We start from the raw sequence: 21,163 nt of genomic DNA on the forward strand, positions 1-21,163 counted from the left end.
AATCAGGAGCCAATCCATCAGCTCCATCACCCAATCAGGAGCTAAGAAATAGGAGGCCACCAGTTTGGAGCCCGCTGGATTACCCCGGCCCGGTATAGCGGATGTGGGACGACACACAGGAGGCGGGGGAGGGGATACCTCTTTATTATTTCAAATCTTCTCATAATGAAAGTGCTGATAATACTGATAAGCCCCGCCCCTGAGGAGCCACAATGAGGCAATTGAAGGGTTAATGGCACAAGAGTCACTTTGATATCAAACACAAAGTCTAAACACTGTGAACTGTATTCACACACCGCGCCGCTACATCCATGGTCATGTGACCCAGAGAAACCAATCAGAGCAGCCGTGTATGAAGAACCCCAAAGCACGAGTCCATGGTCACCTCCATGTGCAGTCGAAAAAAAGGGCGGGAGAGGGGGAAAACGGAGAGATGGGGGAAGGGAGGGGTGAATGTCACAGATTCGCTCATCTCCTCTGGCCCCGTCCTGCTCGCTCAGTGGCGTGTTAGCCGCACTCCATTCAACAGCAGCAAGCAGAGATCTTGAAGACTGTGAGGAGCTGTGATGCCGGCAGAACATCCCACCGGGGGGGCCGCAGTCTCTCTCTCGCCCCCCAGTGGTGGGAGCAGCAGAAGACGCCTCCACATGATTGGCTGATGCAATGATTGTACCAGGCCGGCAGATTGTCAGTGACAGCCCCGCCCCCGCTCAGTGGCAGGAGAGGGCGGAGACTGTCAGGGGGGACATGCAGAGACCCCAATACTGCTCAGGTAACGGATCCGACCCCGGCGCCACAAGTCACAGCGAAAGTCAAACTCCAGAGCAGCAAACCAGAATCATGGCGGAGCTTCCTGGCAGTGGGGCAGAGCTCAGCAGTGGGCGGAGCTTACAGGGCCCGGCCGCCATACACACTGATCTTTCCCTCCCGGGTGAGCGAGTCAATGATCTGCGCCTCAAAGTCGGCGTCGTGGACTCCAGTTTTCCGGAATTCTCCAGCGTAGCGGTTATTTTCCCAATAGTGATGCCAGTTACCCCGACCGTCCGCGCCAAAGCCAAAAACATTCACCTGAGGACAACAAGAAGAAGGTTACTGCCGGCAACCAAGAGGGCGGAGTCACGGCACAGCCGACACTCACCTCGTCACACACATGCAGCGCAAAGAACAGGACCAGCATGCCGGTGGACGGGTAGCGGCCGTGGTGCTGCGTCCAGTGGTCGTGGATGTACTTAAAGAAGGCCGGATTGTAGATCTGCACCTGCAGAGACGCCAAACATCAGCCCCGCCCCACACGGCTCAAAAGCCCCGCCCACCCCAGCACTCACCAGCCCCACCCACCCCAACATTCTCACCAGCCCCGCCCACCCCAGCATTCTCACCAGCCCCGCCCACCCCAGCATTCTCACCGGCCCCACTCCCACTGCTCACCAGCCCCACCCACCCCCCCAGCATTCTCCCCAGCCCTACCCACCCCAGCATTCTCACCAGCCCCGCCCACTGCTCACCAGCCCCACCCACCCCAGCATTCTCACCGGCCCCACTCCCACTGCTCACCAGCCCCGCCCACCCCAGCATTCTCCGCAGCATTCTCCCCAGCCCCACCCACCCCAGCATTCTCCCCAGCCCCACCCACTGCTCACCAGCCCTGCCTTAGTTTGCCGGCCACACCCCCACAGCTCACCAGCCTCACCCACCCCAGCACTCTTCAGCCCTGCCCCCACTCCTTACAGTTTCTCCCCCACTCCAACCTTCTTGCTAGCCCCGCCCACCCCAACCTGCTTGTCAGCCACACCAATTCCACCTCCATTCGCTTGCTCTGCTCACCCAAACCTGCTCACAGTTCCGCCCACTTTAAGCTCCGCCCTGCGCTCTCAGGCCCGCACTCCCTGTCCCGGCTCCGCTCTGCGCGCTCAGGCCCCGCACTCCCTGTCCCGGCTCCGCTCTGCGCTCTCAGGCCCCGCACTCCCTGTCCCGGCTCCGCTCTGCGCTCTCAGGCCCCGCACTCCCTGTCCCGGCTCCGCTCTGCGCTCTCAGGCCCCGCACTCCCTGTCCCGGCTCCGCTCTGCGCTCAGGCCCCGCACTCCCTGTCCCGGCTCCGCTCTGCGCTCTCAGGCCCCGCACTCCCTGTCCCGGCTCCGCTCTGCGCTCTCAGGCCCCGCACTCCCTGTCCCGGCTCCGCTCTGCGCTCTCAGGCCCCGCACTCCCTGTCCCGGCTCCGCTCTGCGCTCTCAGGCCCCGCACTCCCTGTCCCGGCTCCGCTCTGCGCTCTCAGGCCCCGCACTCCCTGTCCCGGCTTCGCTCTGCGCTCTCAGGCCCCGCACTCCCTGTCCCGGCTCCGCTCTGCGGTCTCAGGCCCCGCACTCCCTGTCCCGGCTCCGCTCTGCGGTCTCAGGCCCCGCACTCCCTGTCCCGGCTCCGCTCTGCGGTCTCAGGCCCCGCACTCCCTGTCCCGGCTCCGCTCTGCGGTCTCAGGCCCCGCACTCCCTGTCCCGGCTCCGCTCTGCGGTCTCAGGCCCCGCACTCCCTGTCCCGGCTCCGCTCTGCGGTCTCAGGCCCCGCACTCCCTGTCCCGGCTCCGCTCTGCGGTCTCAGGCCCCGCACTCCCTGTCCCGGCTCCGCTCTGCGGTCTCAGGCCCCGCACTCCCTGTCCCGGCTCCGCTCTGCGGTCTCAGGCCCCGCACTCCCTGTCCCGGCTCCGCTCTGCGGTCTCAGGCCCCGCACTCCCTGTCCCGGCTCCGCTCTGCGGTCTCAGGCCCCGCGCTCCCTGTCCCGGCTCCGCCCTGCGGTCTCAGGCCCCGCGCTCCCTGTCCCAGCTCCGCTCTGCGCTCAGGCCCCACACTCCCTGTCCCGGCTCCGCTCTGCGCTCAGGCCCCGCACTCCCTGTCCCGGCTCCGCTCTGCGCTCTCAGGCCCGCACTCCCTGTTCCGGCTCCGCTCTGCGCTCTCAGGCCCCGCGCTCCCTGTCCCGGCTCCGCCCTGCGCTCTCAGGCTCCGCACTCCCTGTCCCGGCTCCGCTCTGCGCTCTCAGGCCCGCACTCCCTGTCCTGGCTCCGCTCTGCGCTCTCAGGCCCACACTCCCTGTCCCGGCTGCGCTCTGCGGTCTCAGGCCCCGCGCTCCCTGTCCCGGCTCCGCTCTGCGGTCTCAGGCCCCGCGCTCCCTGTCCCAGCTCCGCTCTGCGCTCAGGCCCCACACTCCCTGTCCCGGCTCCGCTCTGCGCTCAGGCCCCGCACTCCCTGTCCCGGCTCCGCTCTGCGCTCTCAGGCCCGCACTCCCTGTCCTGGCTCCGCTCTGCGCTCTCAGGCTCGCACTCCCTGTCCCGGCTCCGCTCTGCGCTCTCAGGCCCGCACTCCCTGTCCTGGCTCCGCTCTGCGCTCTCAGGCCCGCACTCCCTGTTCCGGCTCCGCCCTGCGCTCTCAGGCCCCGCGCTCCCTGTCCCGGCTCCGCCCTGCGCTCTCAGGCTCCGCACTCCCTGTCCCGGCTCCGCTCTGCGCTCTCAGGCCCGCACTCCCTGTCCTGGCTCCGCTCTGCGCTCTCAGGCCCACACTCCCTGTCCCGGCTGCGCCATGTGGCGATGTCCTCACCTTGTCCTTGTCCACCCGTAGGAAGGCCTTCACCGGAGCGTACGTGCTGTGAGGAGAGATGGGAGTGGTCAGTGATGAGATCAGTGGCGGCTCGGACCCCCCGATCCCCGGCACTTACAAGCGAATCTGCCCGGAGGAGAGCGCGCTGGTGATCCACAGCAGGTCCAGCGCCTTGAAGGGGACCAGCACGAAGCTGACGTTGGCCGGGAGATTCTTGGCACTTTCCGGGTACATAAAGTGGTGGGAGGTCCGGGAGCCGACGTCCCCCTCATAGCCGAGCGTCGGGGCCTGGTTCATCCTGCCGGGTCAGAGGAGGGTGAGAGCGCCCCCTACAGAGAGGAGCCCAAGAGCCCACCATAGAGCCTACATATACTGGCTACTGCTCCCTGTTATCAGCCATTACAGCTGGGGGAGGAGACTGGCGAGTACAATCTACTACTCCCTGTTATCAGCCACATCTCATATCTCAGTCCAGTAGCTCCACACCTAATCGTGAATATCAGCTGGGGGCTTAATTATATTTGGGTGGGGGGCCGGGTCACATACCCCATCCTACCTCATGATAAAGTTGTGGCTGTCAATGTCTTTCCCGTAGCCGGACCCTCGCAGGTTCCCAGAGTTTCCAACCACAGCGCAGCGTTGGCAGAGGAGGGGGTCCTGCGGCCTGTACGGGTTCTGCCCCGGAATGATCTGGAAGAGCTGAGTGAGGATCTCCAGGGTGTTGTGCGACCGGAACTGAGGCTGCAGCATCTGCGCGGCACAAACCATGGAGAAAAGCAACAACACTGCCGGTAACTCACAGCGGATGTACCACAAGTCCCAGAAAACAGACGTCACACGGGACGAAAGGGTGATTGTACACAGGGAGCTCCCCCTAGTGGAGGCTGCAGACAGGATCTTATCATGTATCTCTGTATACAGGGATCTCCCCCTAGTGGTGGCTGCAGACAGGATCTTATCATGTATCTCTGTATACAGGGAGCTCCCCCTAGTGGTGGCTGCAGACAGGATGTTATCATGTATCTCTGTATACAGGGAGCTCCCCCTAGTGGTGGCTGCAGACAGGATCTTATGTATCTCTGTATACAGGGAGCTCCCCCTAGTGGTGGCTGCAGACAGGATCTTATCATGTACCTCTGTATACAGGGAGCTCCCCCTAGTGGTGGCTGCAGACAGGATCTTATCATGTATCTCTGTATACAGGGAGCTCCCCCTAGTGGTGGCTGCAGACAGGATCTTATCATGTATCTCTGTATACAGGGAGCTCCCCCTAGTGGAGGCTGCAGACAGGATCTTATCATGTATCTCTGTATACAGGGAGCTCCCCCTAGTGGTGGCTGCAGACAGGATCTTATCATGTATCTCTGTATACAGGGAGCTCCCCCTAGTGGAGGCTGCAGACAGGATCTTATCATGTATCTCTGTATACAGGGAGCTCCCCCTAGTGGAGGCTGCAGACAGGATCTTATCATGTATCTCTGTATACATGGAGCTCCCCCTAGTGGTGGCTGCAGACAGGATCTTATCATGTATCTATGTATACAGGGAGCTCCCTCTAGTGGTGACTGCAGACAGGATCTTATCATGTATCTCTGTATACAGGGAGCTCCCTCTAGTGGTGGCTGCAGACAGGATCTTACCATGTATCTCTGTATACAGGGAGCTCCCCCTAGTGGTGACTGCAGACAGGATCTTATCATGTATCTCTGTATACAGGGAGCTCCCTCTAGTGGTGGCTGCAGACAGGATCTTATCATGTATCTCTGTATACAGGGAGCTCCCTCTAGTGGTGGCTGCAGACAGGATCTTATCATGTATCTCTGTATACAGGGAGCTCCCTCTAGTGGTGGCTGCAGACAGGATCTTACCATGTATCTCTGTATACAGGGAGCTCCCCCTAGTGGTGACTGCAGACAGGATCTTATCATGTATCTCTGTATACAGGGAGCTCCCCCTAGTGGAGGCTGCAGACAGGATCTTATCATGTATCTCTGTATACATGGAGCTCCCCCTAGTGGTGGCTGCAGACAGGATCTTATCATGTATCTCTGTATACAGGGAGCTCCCCCTAGTGGTGACTGTAGACAGAATCTTATCATGTATCTCTGTATACAGGGAGCTCCCCCTAGTGGTGGCTGCAGACAGGATCTTATCATGTATCTATGTATACAGGGAGCTCCCTCTAGTGGTGACTGTAGACAGAATCTTATCATGTATCTCTGTATACAGGGAGCTCCCCCTAGTGGTGGCTGCAGACAGGATCTTATCATGTATCTCTGTATACAGGGAGCTCCCCCTAGTGGTGGCTGCAGACAGGATCTTATCATGTATCTCTGTATACAGGGAGCTCCCCCTAGTGGTGGCTGCAGACAGGATCTTATCATGTATCTCTGTATACAGGGAGCTCCCCCTAGTGGTGGCTGCAGGCAGGATCTTATCATGTATCTCTGTATACAGGGAGCTCCCCCTAGTGGTGACTGCAGGCAGGATCTTATCATGTATCTCTGTATACAGGGAGCTCCCCCTAGTGGTGGCTGCAGACAGGATCTTATCATGTATCTCTGTATACAGGGAGCTCCCCCTAGTGGTGGCTGCAGACAGGGTCTTATCATGTATCTCTGTATACAGGGAGCTCCCCCTAGTGGTGACTGCAGACAGGATCTTATCATGTATCTCTGTATACAGGGAGCTCCCTCTAGTGGTGACTGCAGGCAGGATCTTATCATGTATCTCTGTATACAGGGAGCTCCCCCTAGTGGTAGCTGCAGACAGGATCTTATGTGTATCTCTGTATACAGGGAGCTCCCCCTAGTGGTGGCTGCAGACAGGATCTTATCATGTATCTATGTATACAGGGAGCTCCCCCTAGTGGTGGCTGCAGACAGGATCTTATGTATCTCTGTATACAGGGAGCTCCCCCTAGTGGTGACTGCAGACAGGATCTTATCATGTATCCCTGTATACAGGGAGCTCCCCCTAGTGGTGACTGCAGACAGGATCTTATCATGTATCTCTGTATACAGGGAGCTCCCCCTAGTGGTGGCTGCAGACAGGATCTTATCATGTATCTCTGTATACAGGGAGCTCCCCCTAGTGGTGACTGCAGACAGGATCTTATCATGTATCTCTGTATACAGGGAGCTCCCTCTAGTGGTGGCTGCAGACAGGATCTTATCATGTATCTCTGTATACAGGGAGCTCCCCCTAGTGGTGGCTGCAGACAGGATCTTATCATGTATCTCTGTATACAGGGAGCTCCCCCTAGTGGTGGCTGCAGACAGGATCTTATCATGTATCTCTGTATACAGGGGCTCCCCCTAGTGGTGGCTGCAGACAGGATCTTATCATGTATCTCTGTATACAGGGAGCTCCCCCTAGTGGTGTCTGCAGACAGGATCTTATCATGTATCTCTGTATACAGGGAGCTCCCCCTAGTGGTGGCTGCAGACAGGAGCTTATCATGTATCTCTGTATACAGGGAGCTCCCCCTAGTGGTGGCTGCAGACAGGATCTTATGTATCTGTATACAGGAAGCTCCCCCTAGTGGTGGCTGCAGACACGATCCTATCATGTGTCTCTGTATACAGGGAGCTCCCCCTAGTGGTGACTGCAGACAGGATCTTATCATGTATCTCTGTATACAGGGAGCTCCCCCTAGTGGTGGCTGTAGACAGGATCTTATCATGTATCTCTGTATACAGGGAGCTCCCCCTAGTGGTGTCTGCAGACAGGATCTTATCATGTATCTCTGTATACAGGGAGCTCCCCCTAGTGGTGTCTGCAGACAGGATCTTATCATGTATCTCTGTATACAGGGAGCTCCCCCTAGTGGTGGCTGCAGACAGGATCTTATCATGTATCTCTGTATACAGGGAGCTCCCCCTAGTGGTGGCTGCAGACAGGATCTTATCATGTATCTCTGTATATAGGGAGCTCCCCCTAGTGGTGGCTGTATACAGGATCTTATCATGTATCTCTGTATACAGGGAGCTCCCCCTAGTGGTGGCTGCAGACAGGATCTTATCATGTATCTCTGTATACAGGGAGCTCCCCCTAGTGGTGGCTGCAGGCAGGATCTTATCATGTATCTCTGTATACAGGGAGCTCCCCCTAGTGGTGACTGCAGGCAGGATCTTATCATGTATCTCTGTATACAGGGAGCTCCCCCTAGTGGTGGCTGCAGACAGGATCTTATGTATCTCTGTATACAGGGAGCTCCCCCTAGTGGTGGCTGCAGACAGAATCTTATCATGTATCTCTGTATACAGGGAGCTCCCCCTAGTGGTGGCTGCAGACAGGATCTTATCATGTATCTCTGTATACAGGGAGCTCCCCCTAGTGGTGGCTGCAGATAGGACCTTATCATCATGTATCTCTGTATACAGGGAGCTCCCCCTAGTGGTGACTGCAGACAGGATCTTATCATGTATCTCTGTATACAGGGAGCTCCCTCTAGTGGTGACTGCAGACAGGATCTTATCATGTATCTCTGTATACAGGGAGCTCCCCCTAGTGGTGACTGCAGTCAGGATCTTATCATGTATCTCTGTATACAGGGAGCTCCCCCTAATGGTGGCTGCAGGCAGGATCTTATCATGTATCTCTGTATACAGGGAGCTCCCCCTAGTGGTGGCTGCAGACAGTATCTTATCATGTATCTCTGTATACAGGGAGCTCCCCCTAGTGGTGGCTGCAGACATGATCTTATCATGTATCTCTGTATACAGGGAGCTCCCCCTAGTGGTGACTGCAGACAGGATCTTATCATGTATCTCTGTATACAGGGAGCTCCCCCTAGTGGTGGCTGCAGACAGGATCTTATCATGTATCTCTGTATACAGGGAGCTCCCCCTAGTGGTGGCTGCAGACAGGATCTTATCATGTATCTCTGTATACAGGGAGCTCCCCCTAGTGGTAGCTGCAGACAGGATCTTATGTGTATCTCTGTATACAGGGAGCTCCCCCTAGTGGTGGCTGCAGACAGGATCTTATCATGTATCTATGTATACAGGGAGCTCCCCCTAGTGGTGGCTGCAGACAGGATCTTATGTATCTCTGTATACAGGGAGCTCCCCCTAGTGGTGACTGCAGACAGGATCTTATCATGTATCCCTGTATACAGGGAGCTCCCCCTAGTGGTGACTGCAGACAGGATCTTATCATGTATCTCTGTATACAGGGAGCTCCCCCTAGTGGTGGCTGCAGACAGGATCTTATCATGTATCTCTGTATACAGGGAGCTCCCCCTAGTGGTGGCTGCAGACAGGATCTTATGTATCTCTGTATACAGGGAGCTCCCCCTAGTGGTGGCTGCAGACAGGATCTTATCATGTATCTCTATATACAGGGAGCTCCCCCTAGTGGTGGCTGCAGACAGGATCTTATCATGTATCTCTGTATACAGGGAGCTCCCCATAGTGGTGGCTGCAGACAGGATCTTATCATGTATCTCTGTATATAGGGAGCTCCCCCTAGTGGTGGCTGTATACAGGATCTTATCATGTATCTCTGTATACAGGGAGCTCCCCCTAGTGGTGGCTGCAGACAGGATCTTATCATGTATCTCTGTATACAGGGAGCTCCCCCTAGTGGTGGCTGCAGGCAGGATCTTATCATGTATCTCTGTATACAGGGAGCTCCCCCTAGTGGTGACTGCAGGCAGGATCTTATCATGTATCTCCGTATACAGGGAGCTCCCCCTAGTGGTGGCTGCAGACAGGATCTTATGTATCTCTGTATACAGGGAGCTCCCCATAGTGGTGGCTGCAGACAGGATCTTATGTATCTCTGTATACAGGGAGCTCCCCCTAGTGGTGACTGCAGACAGGGTCTTATGTATCTCTGTATACAGGGAGCTCCCCCTAGTGGTGACTGCAGACAGGATCTTATCATGTATCTCTGTATACAGGGAGCTCCCCCTAGTGGTGGCTGCAGACAGGATCTTATGTATCTCTGTATACAGGGAGCTCCCCCTAGTGGTGGCTGCAGACAGAATCTTATCATGTATCTCTGTATACAGGGAGCTCCCCCTAGTGGTGGCTGCAGACAGGATCTTATCATGTATCTCTGTATACAGGGAGCTCCCCCTAGTGGTGGCTGCAGATAGGACCTTATCATCATGTATCTCTGTATACAGGGAGCTCCCCCTAGTGGTGACTGCAGACAGGATCTTATCATGTATCTCTGTATACAGGGAGCTCCCTCTAGTGGTGACTGCAGACAGGATCTTATCATGTATCTCTGTATACAGGGAGCTCCCCCTAGTGGTGACTGCAGACAGAATCTTATCATGTATCTCTGTATACAGGGAGCTCCCTCTAGTGGTGACTGCAGACAGGGTCTTATGTATCTCTGTATACAGGGAGCTCCCCCTAGTGGTGACTGTAGACAGGATCTTATCATGTATCTCTGTATACAGGGAGCTCCCCCTAGTGGTGGCTGCAGACAGGATCTTATCATGTAAATCTGTATACAGGGAGCTCCCCCTAGTGGTGGCTGCAGACAGGATATTATCATGTATCTCTGTATACAGGGAGCTCCCCCTAGTGCTGACTGCAGAGAGGGTCTTATCATGTATCTCTGTATACAGGGAGCTCCCCCTAGTGGTGGCTGCAGACAGGAGCTTATCATGTATCTCTGTATACAGGGAGCTCCCCCTAGTGGTGGCTGCAGACAGGATCTTATCATGTATCTCTGTATACAGGGAGCTCCCCCTAGTGGTGGCTGCAGACAGATCTTATCATGTATCTCTGTATACAGGGAGCTCCCCCTAGTGGTGGCTGCAGATAGGATCTTATGTATCTCTGTATACAGGGAGCTCCCCCTAGTGGTGGCTGCAGACAGGAGCTTATCATGTATCTCTGTATACAGGGAGCTCCCCCTAGTGGTGACTGCAGACAGGATCTTATCATGTATCTCTGTATACAGGGAGCTCTCCCTAGTGGTGACTGCAGACAGGATCTTATCATGTATCTCTGTATACAGGGAGCTCCCCCTAGTGGTGGCTGCAGACAGGATCTTATCATGTATCTCTGTATACAGGGAGCTCCCCCTAGTGGTGGCTGCAGATAGGATCTTATGTATCTCTGTATACAGGGAGCTCCCCCTAGTGGTGGCTGCAGATAGGATCTTATGTATCTCTGTATACAGGGAGCTCCCCCTAGTGGTGGCTGCAGACTGGACCTTATTTGTGTACAGGAGCAGTGATTTTGTACAGCATAGCGGTATGTGAGTGAGTGGCCGCTGGGGATGGGCATTTTGCGGGGTCTTTACTCACCATCCACCAGTGCTGGACGTCTGCCGGCAGCTCCCGGTTCTCCAGGGTCCACACAGGGGAGATGGCCGCATCGTAGTGAGCGTCGAACCAGACGGAGTCCCCAGGTTGGCGCAGGCAGTGGCGACAGGCGCAGTCCTTGGAGATTGATGGTGGATGGGGCCGATGCCTCACCCCGGGGTAACCTGGCACGAGCCGGACTGGGTGCCCCTCTGCAGATGCCCATCCCCCCAGCTCTGAGTAGAGCGGGGTCTCCGTCCCATTGTGAGAGAAAGTGAAGAGGAGGGACATGATGAAGAGCAGGACGGAGGTGCTGAGGAGCCAGAGGCGCAGGGAGCACTTCATCCTGCCTCTCCGCGGGGAGCTGGAGTCGCAGCGCTGCACAGCATGGGCCTCCACCCCGGCGCACCTAGGAGCTGCTGGCACCGCGCAGGAGAAGGACCGGAGGCCAGAGGAGCGAGCGTCAGCTAGGAGCCCCGGAGGCAGGGGGTGCGCACACTCACCTCCGGCTGCCCCTCCTCCATGAAGTGTCCACACTGCCGGCACCACGCCGCACACCGAGCGTCACATCCCACGTCACCTGCAGAGGGGAGAACAGAGCTGAGTGCGGACCACCTCCTGTCCCCCGCAGAGCCCACCCCTCCTGCACTGCAGCCGGAGCCAGGGAGGCCGGACAGCCTCCTGCTGAGCGATAATGAGGCCACGAGACTCCTAATCCTGCACAGTAATACCGGCCGCTCCGCCACCGCAGCCCCCAAACATCTGCCCTACAGGAGAGGGGGGCACAGAAAACCGGGGGCTCTGCCTGCGCAGCCCCCAAACATCTGCCCTACAGGAGGGGGGGCACAGAACATCTGCCCTAGAGGAGAGGGGGGCACAGAACACGGGGGGCTCTGCAAGCGCAGCCCCCAAACATCTGCCCTACAGGAGAGGGGGGCACAGAAAACCGGGGGCTCTGCCAGCGCAGCCCCCAAACATCTGCCCTACAGGAGGGGGGGGGGGGGACACCGAATACGGGGGGCTCTGCCAGCGCGGCCCCCAAACATCTGCCCTACAGGGAGGGGTACACATTGTATATTTGGGGGGTACACAGTGTGTGTATATATACAGTGAAGGAAATAAGTATTGGATCCCTGCTGATCGTGTAGCTTTCCCACAGACACAGACATGAACCGTCTATAATTTTAGGTTTATTGTAACAGAGAGGAAAAGCTGTGGAGAATAAAGCGCAATAGGGTCTTACCCTTATAGGCACAGGGCAATAGGCAAGGGGAGCAATTATACTCACCAACTGTAGTTGTGACAGTCACAACTACTGTACTCGCATTTACAAATGGATCCAGGCAGCGGCAACCCAAAGCGGCTGATAACAGAGAACAATTGTAGAAAAAGGGTTTCTATACCGCGCCAATGATCACAAATCTGGAAGTCGGATTGATGTGGCTTTATTGTAGCATAGGTCTACGCGTTTCAGGAGCTCTGCTCCCTTCCTCAGGACCATAGAAACAACATCAAATCCCATGATGTTTTCTATGGTCCTGAGGAAGGGAGCAGAGCTCCTGAAACGCGTAGACCTATGCTACAATAAAGCCACATCAATCCGACTTCCAGATTTGTGATCATTGGCGCGGTATAGAAACCCTTTTTCTACAATTGTTCTCAGGTTTATTGTAACAGTGAGAGATAGAAAATCACATTGTATAAATTATAGAAATTTGCATTTTGCAGAGAGAAATAAGTATTGGATCCCGACCAACCATTAAGAGTTCTGGCTACAGACATTAGCCGCTCCTAACCCCCTCGTTCCCTGCATTACAGACGGCTCTTCCATTGTCCCCTGTATAAAGCCTCCTGTCCACACACTATTAATCAGACTAACCTCTACAACATGGGCGGCCAGAGAGTCAGGGGCAAGACCATAGACCTGCACAAGGCTGGAATGGAGAAGACCATAGACCTGCACAAGGCTGGAATGGAGAAGACCATAGACCTGCACAAGGCTGGAATGGAGAAGACCATAGACCTGCACAAGGCTGGAATGGAGAAGACCATAGACCTGCACAAGGCTGGAATGGAGAAGACCATAGACCTGCACAAGGCTGGAATGGAGAAGACCATAGACCTGCACAAGGCTGGAATGGAGAAGACCATAGACTTGCACAAGGCTGGAATGGAGAAGACCATAGACCTGCACAAGGCTGGAATGGAGAAGACCATAGACCTGCACAAGGCTGGAATGGAGAAGACCATAGACCAGCACAAGGCTGGAATGGAGATGACCATAGACCAGCACAAGGCTGGAATGGAGAAGACCATAGACCTGCACAAGGCTGGAATGGAGAAGACCATAGACCTGCACAAGGCTGGAATGGAGAAGACCATAGACCTGCACAAACCTGGAATGGAGAAGACCCTGCGTGGACTACAGGGGGCTCAATGCTGTCACGGTCGCCGATGCGTACCCAATGCCATGCATCGATGACCAGCTCGATCAGTTGGCCGGGGCTCAGTACCTGACCATCATGGATCTGAGCCGGGGATATTGGCAGATCCCCCTGACTCGCAAGGCCAGGGAACGCTCTGCCTTTATTACCCCATTTGGACTGTACGAGTCCACGGTGATGCCATTCGGGATGAGGAATGCCCCTGCCACTTTCCAGCGGATGGTCAACACCCTGCTCACGGGACTTGAAGGGTACGTGGCCGCGTACCTGGATGACATTGCCGTCTTCAGTCCCACCTGGGAAGATCACCTAGAGCATCTAGCACAGGTGCTTAGGCAGATCCACCAGGCAGGTTTGACCATCAAGCCGGGAAAGTGTCAGCTGGCCATGAGCGAGGTCCAGTACCTCGGTCACCGGGTAGGTGGGAGAACACTGAAGCCCGAGCCTGAGAAAGTGGAAGCCATCGCATCCTGGCCCACCCCCAGGACCAAGAAGCAGGTGATGTCCTTCCTAGGGACCGCCGGGTACTATAGGAGGTTTGTTCCACGCTATAGTAGCCTGGCAAAGCCCTTGACGGACCTCACCAAGAAGAAGCTGCCCTCTGCAGTCGATTGGACAATGGACTGCGAGACAGCCTTCCGGGCCCTAAAGGACGCCCTGTCCAGCCCGCCCGTGCTACAGGCAGCCGACTTCACGCGGCCGTTTGTAGTACAGACCGACGCCAGTGACTTCGGCCTCGGTGCGGTGCTCAGCCAGGTGGACCCTGCGAGCCAAGAGCACCCAGTCTTGTACCTGAGCAGGAAGCTGTTACCGAGGGAAGTGGCCTATTCCACGATGGAAAAGGAATGCCTGGCCATAGTGTGGGCCCTGCAGCGTCTGCAACCCTATCTATACGGGCGCCACTTCATCGTGGAGACGGACCACAATCCCCTCAGCTGGTTGCACACCGTCTCTGGGACAAATGGCAGGTTGTTGCGATGGAGCCTTGCGCTCCAGCAATACCACTTCACCATTCGCCACAAAAGGGGCCGTGACCACGGTAACGCAGACAGGCTGTCCCGACAAGGAGAGGTCGCGGACGGGCGCACGGGGGAACACCGGAGTGTGCTGCCCCCTAGCGCCCTCAAAAGGGGGGAGGTGTGAGGAAAATCCTGGGATATGAAGAGGAATTATGATTTCCAGTCATAATCGCTCTCATCACTCCATGGCAGTGCCCCCTCCCTTCTTGTTCTCAGATGTCCAGCATCTGGGAAGGTGTCACATCCTAGCAACACATCCCATGGCCATCTCCTGTGATATGGAGATTAGATGATCTGGGAATAGTGGAGACAGGATGACTCCCTGCCGTGACCCTGTGGTAGGGGCTGCTATCTAATTAGCAAGCTTGGAAGTATCCAGACAGAACGACTCCAGTAAAATATGGTTCATATCTCGCAAGCCATATTTCCGATAAATATGGCAACCATAAAAATGGTGTCTCCGCATGCGGACGATGCTGGTGCACCTTTTTTATGGGAGTAGGACATTGGGAAGTACCCCAGGCGTGATATCAGCCAATGGGGAACTAGTAGACAAGTCATGAGTCCTCTCGTTCTGTAGCTAAATTCATAACTGTCACAATGAGAGCGTTGGCGTCCGCCTACGACGCTCCCAGGCAAAGTTATGGCCCATATTCCCTGTTGTGGATATTGTCCATAACTCCAGCCAGGGGTGGAGCAGTGCTCCCTCTGAGGTCACTAAGGTAGGAGGGGACCTGGATTTGCCCAGGTTGATAACCCCAATTTGGCCATTTTCCAGGGTTCTTTTGCTCAGGGGTCTGGTCAGGGAAGACCTGTGAGGGAGATCCTGGAAACCTGGTCCACGGCGCCCCCCTGTGGCCAGACGCACAAGGTAACTGCTGGAACTGTGTATGCCTGTTTGTAAACCATACTTTATTGTAAATGTGCTCTGACATATGTATATTCTGTAGATCCCCTATTGTATATATTGTAGTTTCTAGTGTGCTTTAGGCTGATTAAATTATATAATTAATCTTGGGCTGTTCTGTTATCTCGATCTTGAATCCCACGTCTGTGTGTTCGGCTAATAGTTACCGTAAATCGGTTGGTGGCAGCGAGTTGTGCCAAGGATCATTGTGGGGCGGCCAGTGAGATTCGGGAAGATTTTATATATTCCGCCCGCGGAGGTCGGGGGAATATATACCCTACTCTCACCGGGGACCCTTCAATAATCGGCATAAGTAGTATAGCGGCCTCCTTGCTTATTGTCGGGCAATTCCATAATTGGCCTGACTATAAGAGGGGCGCTAGAGAGCGCGTCACGTGCTCTGTCTGTCGGTCGGGAGGTAAAAAGGAGGGGTGACCCCCACTTGTTACCCCCCGATTGTGACGTACTGGTAGCCAGCGCGGGGGATTTCTGAGTGACCCCCCCGGTGGTTCGTGACAACCATAGACCTGCACAAGGCTGGAATGGGCTACAAAACCATAAGTAAGACGCTGGGTGAGGAGACACTGCTGGGGCAATAGTAAGAAAATGGAAGAAACACAAAATGAGCGCCAATCCACATTGATCTGGAGCACCATGCAAAATCTTACCTGGGTCTCCAGGGTCATGAGGAAGGTGAGAGATCAACCGAAAACTACACAGGGGGAACTTGTTACTGAGCTCAAAGCAGCTGGGACCACTGTCACCAAGAAAACCACTGGTAACACATTACACCGCAATAGTGCCCGCAAAGTCCCAGTGCTCAAGAAGGCCCACGGGCAGCCGGCCCGTCTGAAGAAGGCCCACGGGCAGCCGGCCCGTCTGAAGAAGGCCCACGGGCAGCCGGCCCGTCTGAAGAAGGCCCACGGGCAGCCGGCCCGTCTGAAGAAGGCCCACGGGCAGCCGGCCCGTCTGAAGAAGGCCCACGGGCAGCCGGCCCGTCTGAAGAAGGCCCACGGGCAGCCGGCCCGTCTGAAGAAGGCCCACGGGCAGCCGGCCCGTCTGAAGAAGGCCCACGGGCAGCCGGCCCGTCTGAAGAAGGCCCACGGGCAGCCGGCCCGTCTGAAGAAGGCCCACGGGCAGCCGGCCCGTCTGAAGAAGGTTCACGGGCAGCCGGCCCGTCTGAAGAAGGCCCACGGGCAGCCGGCCCGTCTGAAGAAGGCCCACGGGCAGCCGGCCCGTCTGAAGAAGGCCCACGGGCAGCCGGCCCGTCTGAAGAAGGCCCACGGGCAGCCGGCCCGTCTGAAGTTTGCCACTGAACACCTGGGTGATTCTGAGAGTGATTGGAGGAAGGTGCTGGGATCAGATGAGACAAAACTTCAGCTCTTTGGCCTTAACTCACCGTGCAGTGTTTGGAGGAAGAGAAATGCTGCCTATGACCCAAAGAACACCCTCCCCACTGTCAAGCATGGAAGCATGGAGGGGGAAACATTATGTTTTGGGAGTATTTGTCTGCTAAGGGCACATGACTACTTCACCGCATCAATGGGACAATGGATGGAGCCATGTACCAAAAAATCCTGAGTGACAACCTCCTTCCCTCCCTCAGGACATTAAAAATGGGTAGTGGCTGGGTCTTCCAGCACCACAATGACCCAAAACATACAGCCAAGGCAACAAGGAGTGGCTCAAAAAGAAGGACATGAAGGTCATGGAGTGGCCTAGCCGGTCTCCAGACCTTAACCCAATAGAAAACCTATGGAGGAGCTTTAGAGATGATCTGCAAAGAGGAGAGGAGCAAAATCCTCCTGACATCAAACCTCATCAGCAACTATAACCGCCTGACTGCTGGGGGCCAACAAGTATTACGTCTTGTTTGCCAGAGGGATCCAATACTTATTCCTCTCTGCAAAATGTAAATGCAGTTATATAATGTGATTTTCAGGATTTTATTTTGGATATTCTCTGTTACAAGAAACATAAAAATTATAGATTGTTCATGTCTGTGTCGGGGGAAGCGTACGCGATCAGCAAGAGGTCAAATATATATATAAATAAACACACACACTTCCTCCGTATATACCCTGGAGATGAATATTAAACACCCCCCAGTTCCCTATATGCTGCACTCCTTGTGTCGTCCTCTGTGATTATCTCCTCACATGAGGAAACTCGCAGGATTTTCCACTTATTTCATAAATTGAATTTATTGTAAAGTAAATAATAAAATAATAAAAATGAAATTGAGATAAAAGACCCGGATCACAATTAGAGGACACGGATCACAATTCGAGGACCCGGATCACAATTCGAGGACCCGGATCACAATTCGAGGACCCGGACTGCAGGTTATTGGTGCTAATGTCCTTCATTATCTGACAATCCCGATGTAACTGGCAGAATAACTTTCCAGTTTGCACTGACTTTGCCGTTCCAAAGTGACTGAAAGCCTCCGGCAGCAGGTTGTCCAGATAGTCACCCCTTTGGCTTCATCAGCCATAGCAGGAGAAGTTGGTCGTTCCAAGTTTGTGATTTTGAGAATATCGCATCTTTACAACATCACAAACTTTTTCAAGTCCCCCAAGAAGGCTGGTCACCCCGAAAGACAAATGCAAGAGAGGAGGGGATAATGGGGAGACTCTCCATAGAGAGGACGGGATAATGCGGAGACTCTCCATAGAGAGGAGGGGATAATGCGGAGACTCTCCATAGAGAGGAGGGGATAATGCGGAGACTCTCCATAGAGAGGAGGGGATAATGCGGAGACTCTCCATAGAGAGGACGGGATAATGCAGAGACTCTCCATAGAGAGGACGGGATAATGCAGAGACTCTCCATAGAGAGGACGGGATAATGCAGAGACTCTCCATAGAGAGGACGGGATAATGCAGAGACTCTCCATAGAGAGGACGGGATAATGCGGAGACTCTTCATAGAGAGGAGGGGATAATGCGGAGACTCTCCATAGAGAGGACGGGATAATGAGGAGACTCTCCATAGAGAGGACGGGATAATGCGGAGACTCTCCATAGAGAGGACGGGATAATGCGGAGACTCTCCATAGAGAGGACGGGATAATGCGGAGACTCTCCATAGAGAGGACGGGATAATGCGGAGACTCTCCATAGAGAGGAGGGGATAATGCGGAGACTCTCCATAGAGAGGAGGGGATAATGCGGAGACTCTCCATAGAGAGGACGGGATAATGCAGAGACTCTCCATAGAGAGGACGGGATAATGCAGAGACTCTCCATAGAGAGGACGGGATAATGCAGAGACTCTCCATAGAGAGGACGGAATAATGTGAAGGACGTATGAATCAAGCCGCATACAAGGTTATCCTGTAATAACAGTTGCTTCCTTCTGCTCAGGCAATGTTCCCCAACTCTGAGGACCATGCGCCATGCCACACAGCTAGGTCAATCAATGTGTGGATGAAGGATCACCACATCAATACCCTGTCATGGCCAGCCCAATCTCCAGACCTGAACCCCATTGAAAACCTCTGGAATCTAATCAAGAGGAAGATGGATAGTCACAAGCCATCAACCAAAGAACTGCTTACATTTCTGCACCAGGAGGGGCATAAGGTCACCCAAAAGGCATGTGACGACTGGAGGAAAGCTGGGATTACACATCATGGATATTCTACAGAATATTGATTTCTGAATCTTCCGGAGGTAAAACATTATTATATTGTTGTGTAATTGATGAGGAACTTGTTTTCGTTGCATTATTTGAGGTGAAAGCGCTGTGTATTCTGTGCCTCCTGTGCCTCGTGTGCAGCCTGTGCCTCGTGTGCAGCCTGTGCCTCGTGTGCAGCCTGTGCCTCGTGTGCAGCCTGTGCCTCGTGTGCAGCCTGTGCCTCGTGTGCAGCCTGTGCCTCGTGTGCATTGTTCTGTTATTGTCACCATTTCTCATCTTCAGAGAATAAATACACAATGTATAGCTGGAGATCGGGAGATTATAGAATAAACAACAATTCACATTTTACTCACAAATAGAGAAAAACTGACAATTGTGCAGCGGAGTGTGAAATTATACCAGAGCTGTGCATGGGGTACACAGTATACATGGGGGTACAGTATATATATATATATATATATACACACACTGTACCCCCAAATATATATATATATATATATATATATATACATACATACATACACACAGTATATATGGGGGTACAGGGTATATATATATGTACACAGTATGTATGGGGGTGCACAGTGTATATATATATATATTATATATATATAGGGAACAGTATATATGAGGGTTACACAGTATATATATGGGGTGCACAGCGTGTGTGTGTGTATTATATATATATATATATATATGGGGTGCACAGTAAATATATGGGGGGTGCACAGTATATATATATGGGATATGGAAGGTGCACAGTATATGAGGGGTGCACAGTGTATATATATATATGGGGGGTGCACAGTATATATATATGGGGGGTGCACAGTATATATATATATATATATGGGGGGTGCACAGTATATATATATATATGGGGGGTGCACAGTATATATATATATATGGGGGGTGCACAGTATATATATATATATATGGGGGGTGCACAGTATATATATATATGGGGGGTGCACAGTATATATATATATGGGGGGTGCACAGTATATATATATATATGGGGGGTGCACAGTATATATATATATGGGGGGTGCACAGTATATATATGGGGGTTGCAGTATATATATATGGGGGGTGCACAGTATATATATATATATGGGGGGTGCACAGTATATATATGGGGGTTGCACAGTATATATATATGGGGGGTGCACAGTATATATATATATATGGGGGGTGCACAGTATATATATGGGGGTTGCAGTATATATATATGGGGGTGCACAGTATATATATATATATATATATGGGGGGTGCACAGTATATATATATATATGGGGGGTGCACAGTATATATATATATGGGGGGTGCACAGTATATATATATATGGGGGGTGCACAGTATATATATGGGGGGTGCACAGTATATATATATATATATGGGGGGTGCACAGTATATATATATATGGGGGGTGCACAGTATATATATGGGGGTTGCACAGTATATATATATGGGGGGTGCACAGTATATATATGGGGGTTGCACAGTATATATATATGAGGGGTGCACAGTGTGTGTATATATATATATATATATATATATGGGGGGTGCACAGTGTGTATATATATATATATATATGGGGGGCGCACAGTATATATATATTGGTGATACACGGAATATGGGGCTACGTTCAGACACACAGCCGCACATACCGCCTCCGCCGTCGTCCTCCCGGTGCCGCTCAGGCCTTTGTCCCCGACCCTCCGCCTCTCATCTCCGGCTCATCCCTGGACCACACGAGCCCCCTCCATCCAGCCGCACACCACAGCCTCTGAGCGCTGAGCGGCGCGGCACCGCAGGGCACCTGGGAAATGTAGTCCTGTCCCCCTGACAACCACCAGTGACCAATGAGGTAGAGCTCAGCTAAAACTACAGCTCCCGAAATGTCCGGCTGAGGAGTGCGGGTCCTGCTGCGCGCTGCATTCTGGTTATTGTAGTTCGCTGCAGACCGCGTCTTTATTATATCCCACTTTATCCGAGAAAGTCCAAACTACAATTCCCAGAAGCGGGTGAGTGTGAGGGGATTCTGTATATACCGGGACCCGGTGCGGAGAATGCGGAGCACAGCTGGTCCATTCATCCCGGGACAGAGCCTGCAGAGGACGAGCAGCACAGCCCCGAGATATCCCCCCCGCCTACACACTGGAGCCCCCCACACACATGAACCCCCCATAAACACTGGAGCCCCCCGGAGCCCCCCACACCGGACCCACCCCCATATCCACTGGAAACTCCCACAGCCCGGAGCCCCCCACACCGGGACCCCCCCATATACACTG

At 53.9% G+C, this 21,163-nt stretch overlaps 1 protein-coding gene across 1 annotated transcript; it reads right to left on the bottom strand.

Moving 5' to 3' along the window:
* Positions 1-128: 128 nt before the first annotated feature.
* Positions 129-20,680, bottom strand: ST3GAL2 (ST3 beta-galactoside alpha-2,3-sialyltransferase 2). The gene is made up of 7 exons (XM_075325326.1): positions 20,537-20,680; positions 10,858-11,434; positions 4,138-4,331; positions 3,700-3,879; positions 3,582-3,627; positions 1,139-1,258; positions 129-1,068 (listed from the first exon to the last, which is right to left on the bottom strand). The coding sequence occupies exons 2-7, from the start codon at positions 11,197-11,199 to the stop codon at positions 889-891; spliced, it is 1,062 nt and encodes a 353-aa protein (XP_075181441.1). The 5' UTR covers positions 11,200-11,434; positions 20,537-20,680; the 3' UTR covers positions 129-888.
* Positions 20,681-21,163: the final 483 nt, after the last annotated feature.

This window comes from Anomaloglossus baeobatrachus, chromosome 10, assembly GCF_048569485.1.
Source record: "Anomaloglossus baeobatrachus isolate aAnoBae1 chromosome 10, aAnoBae1.hap1, whole genome shotgun sequence".
In the NCBI taxonomy this organism is placed as follows: domain Eukaryota; kingdom Metazoa; phylum Chordata; class Amphibia; order Anura; family Aromobatidae; genus Anomaloglossus; species Anomaloglossus baeobatrachus.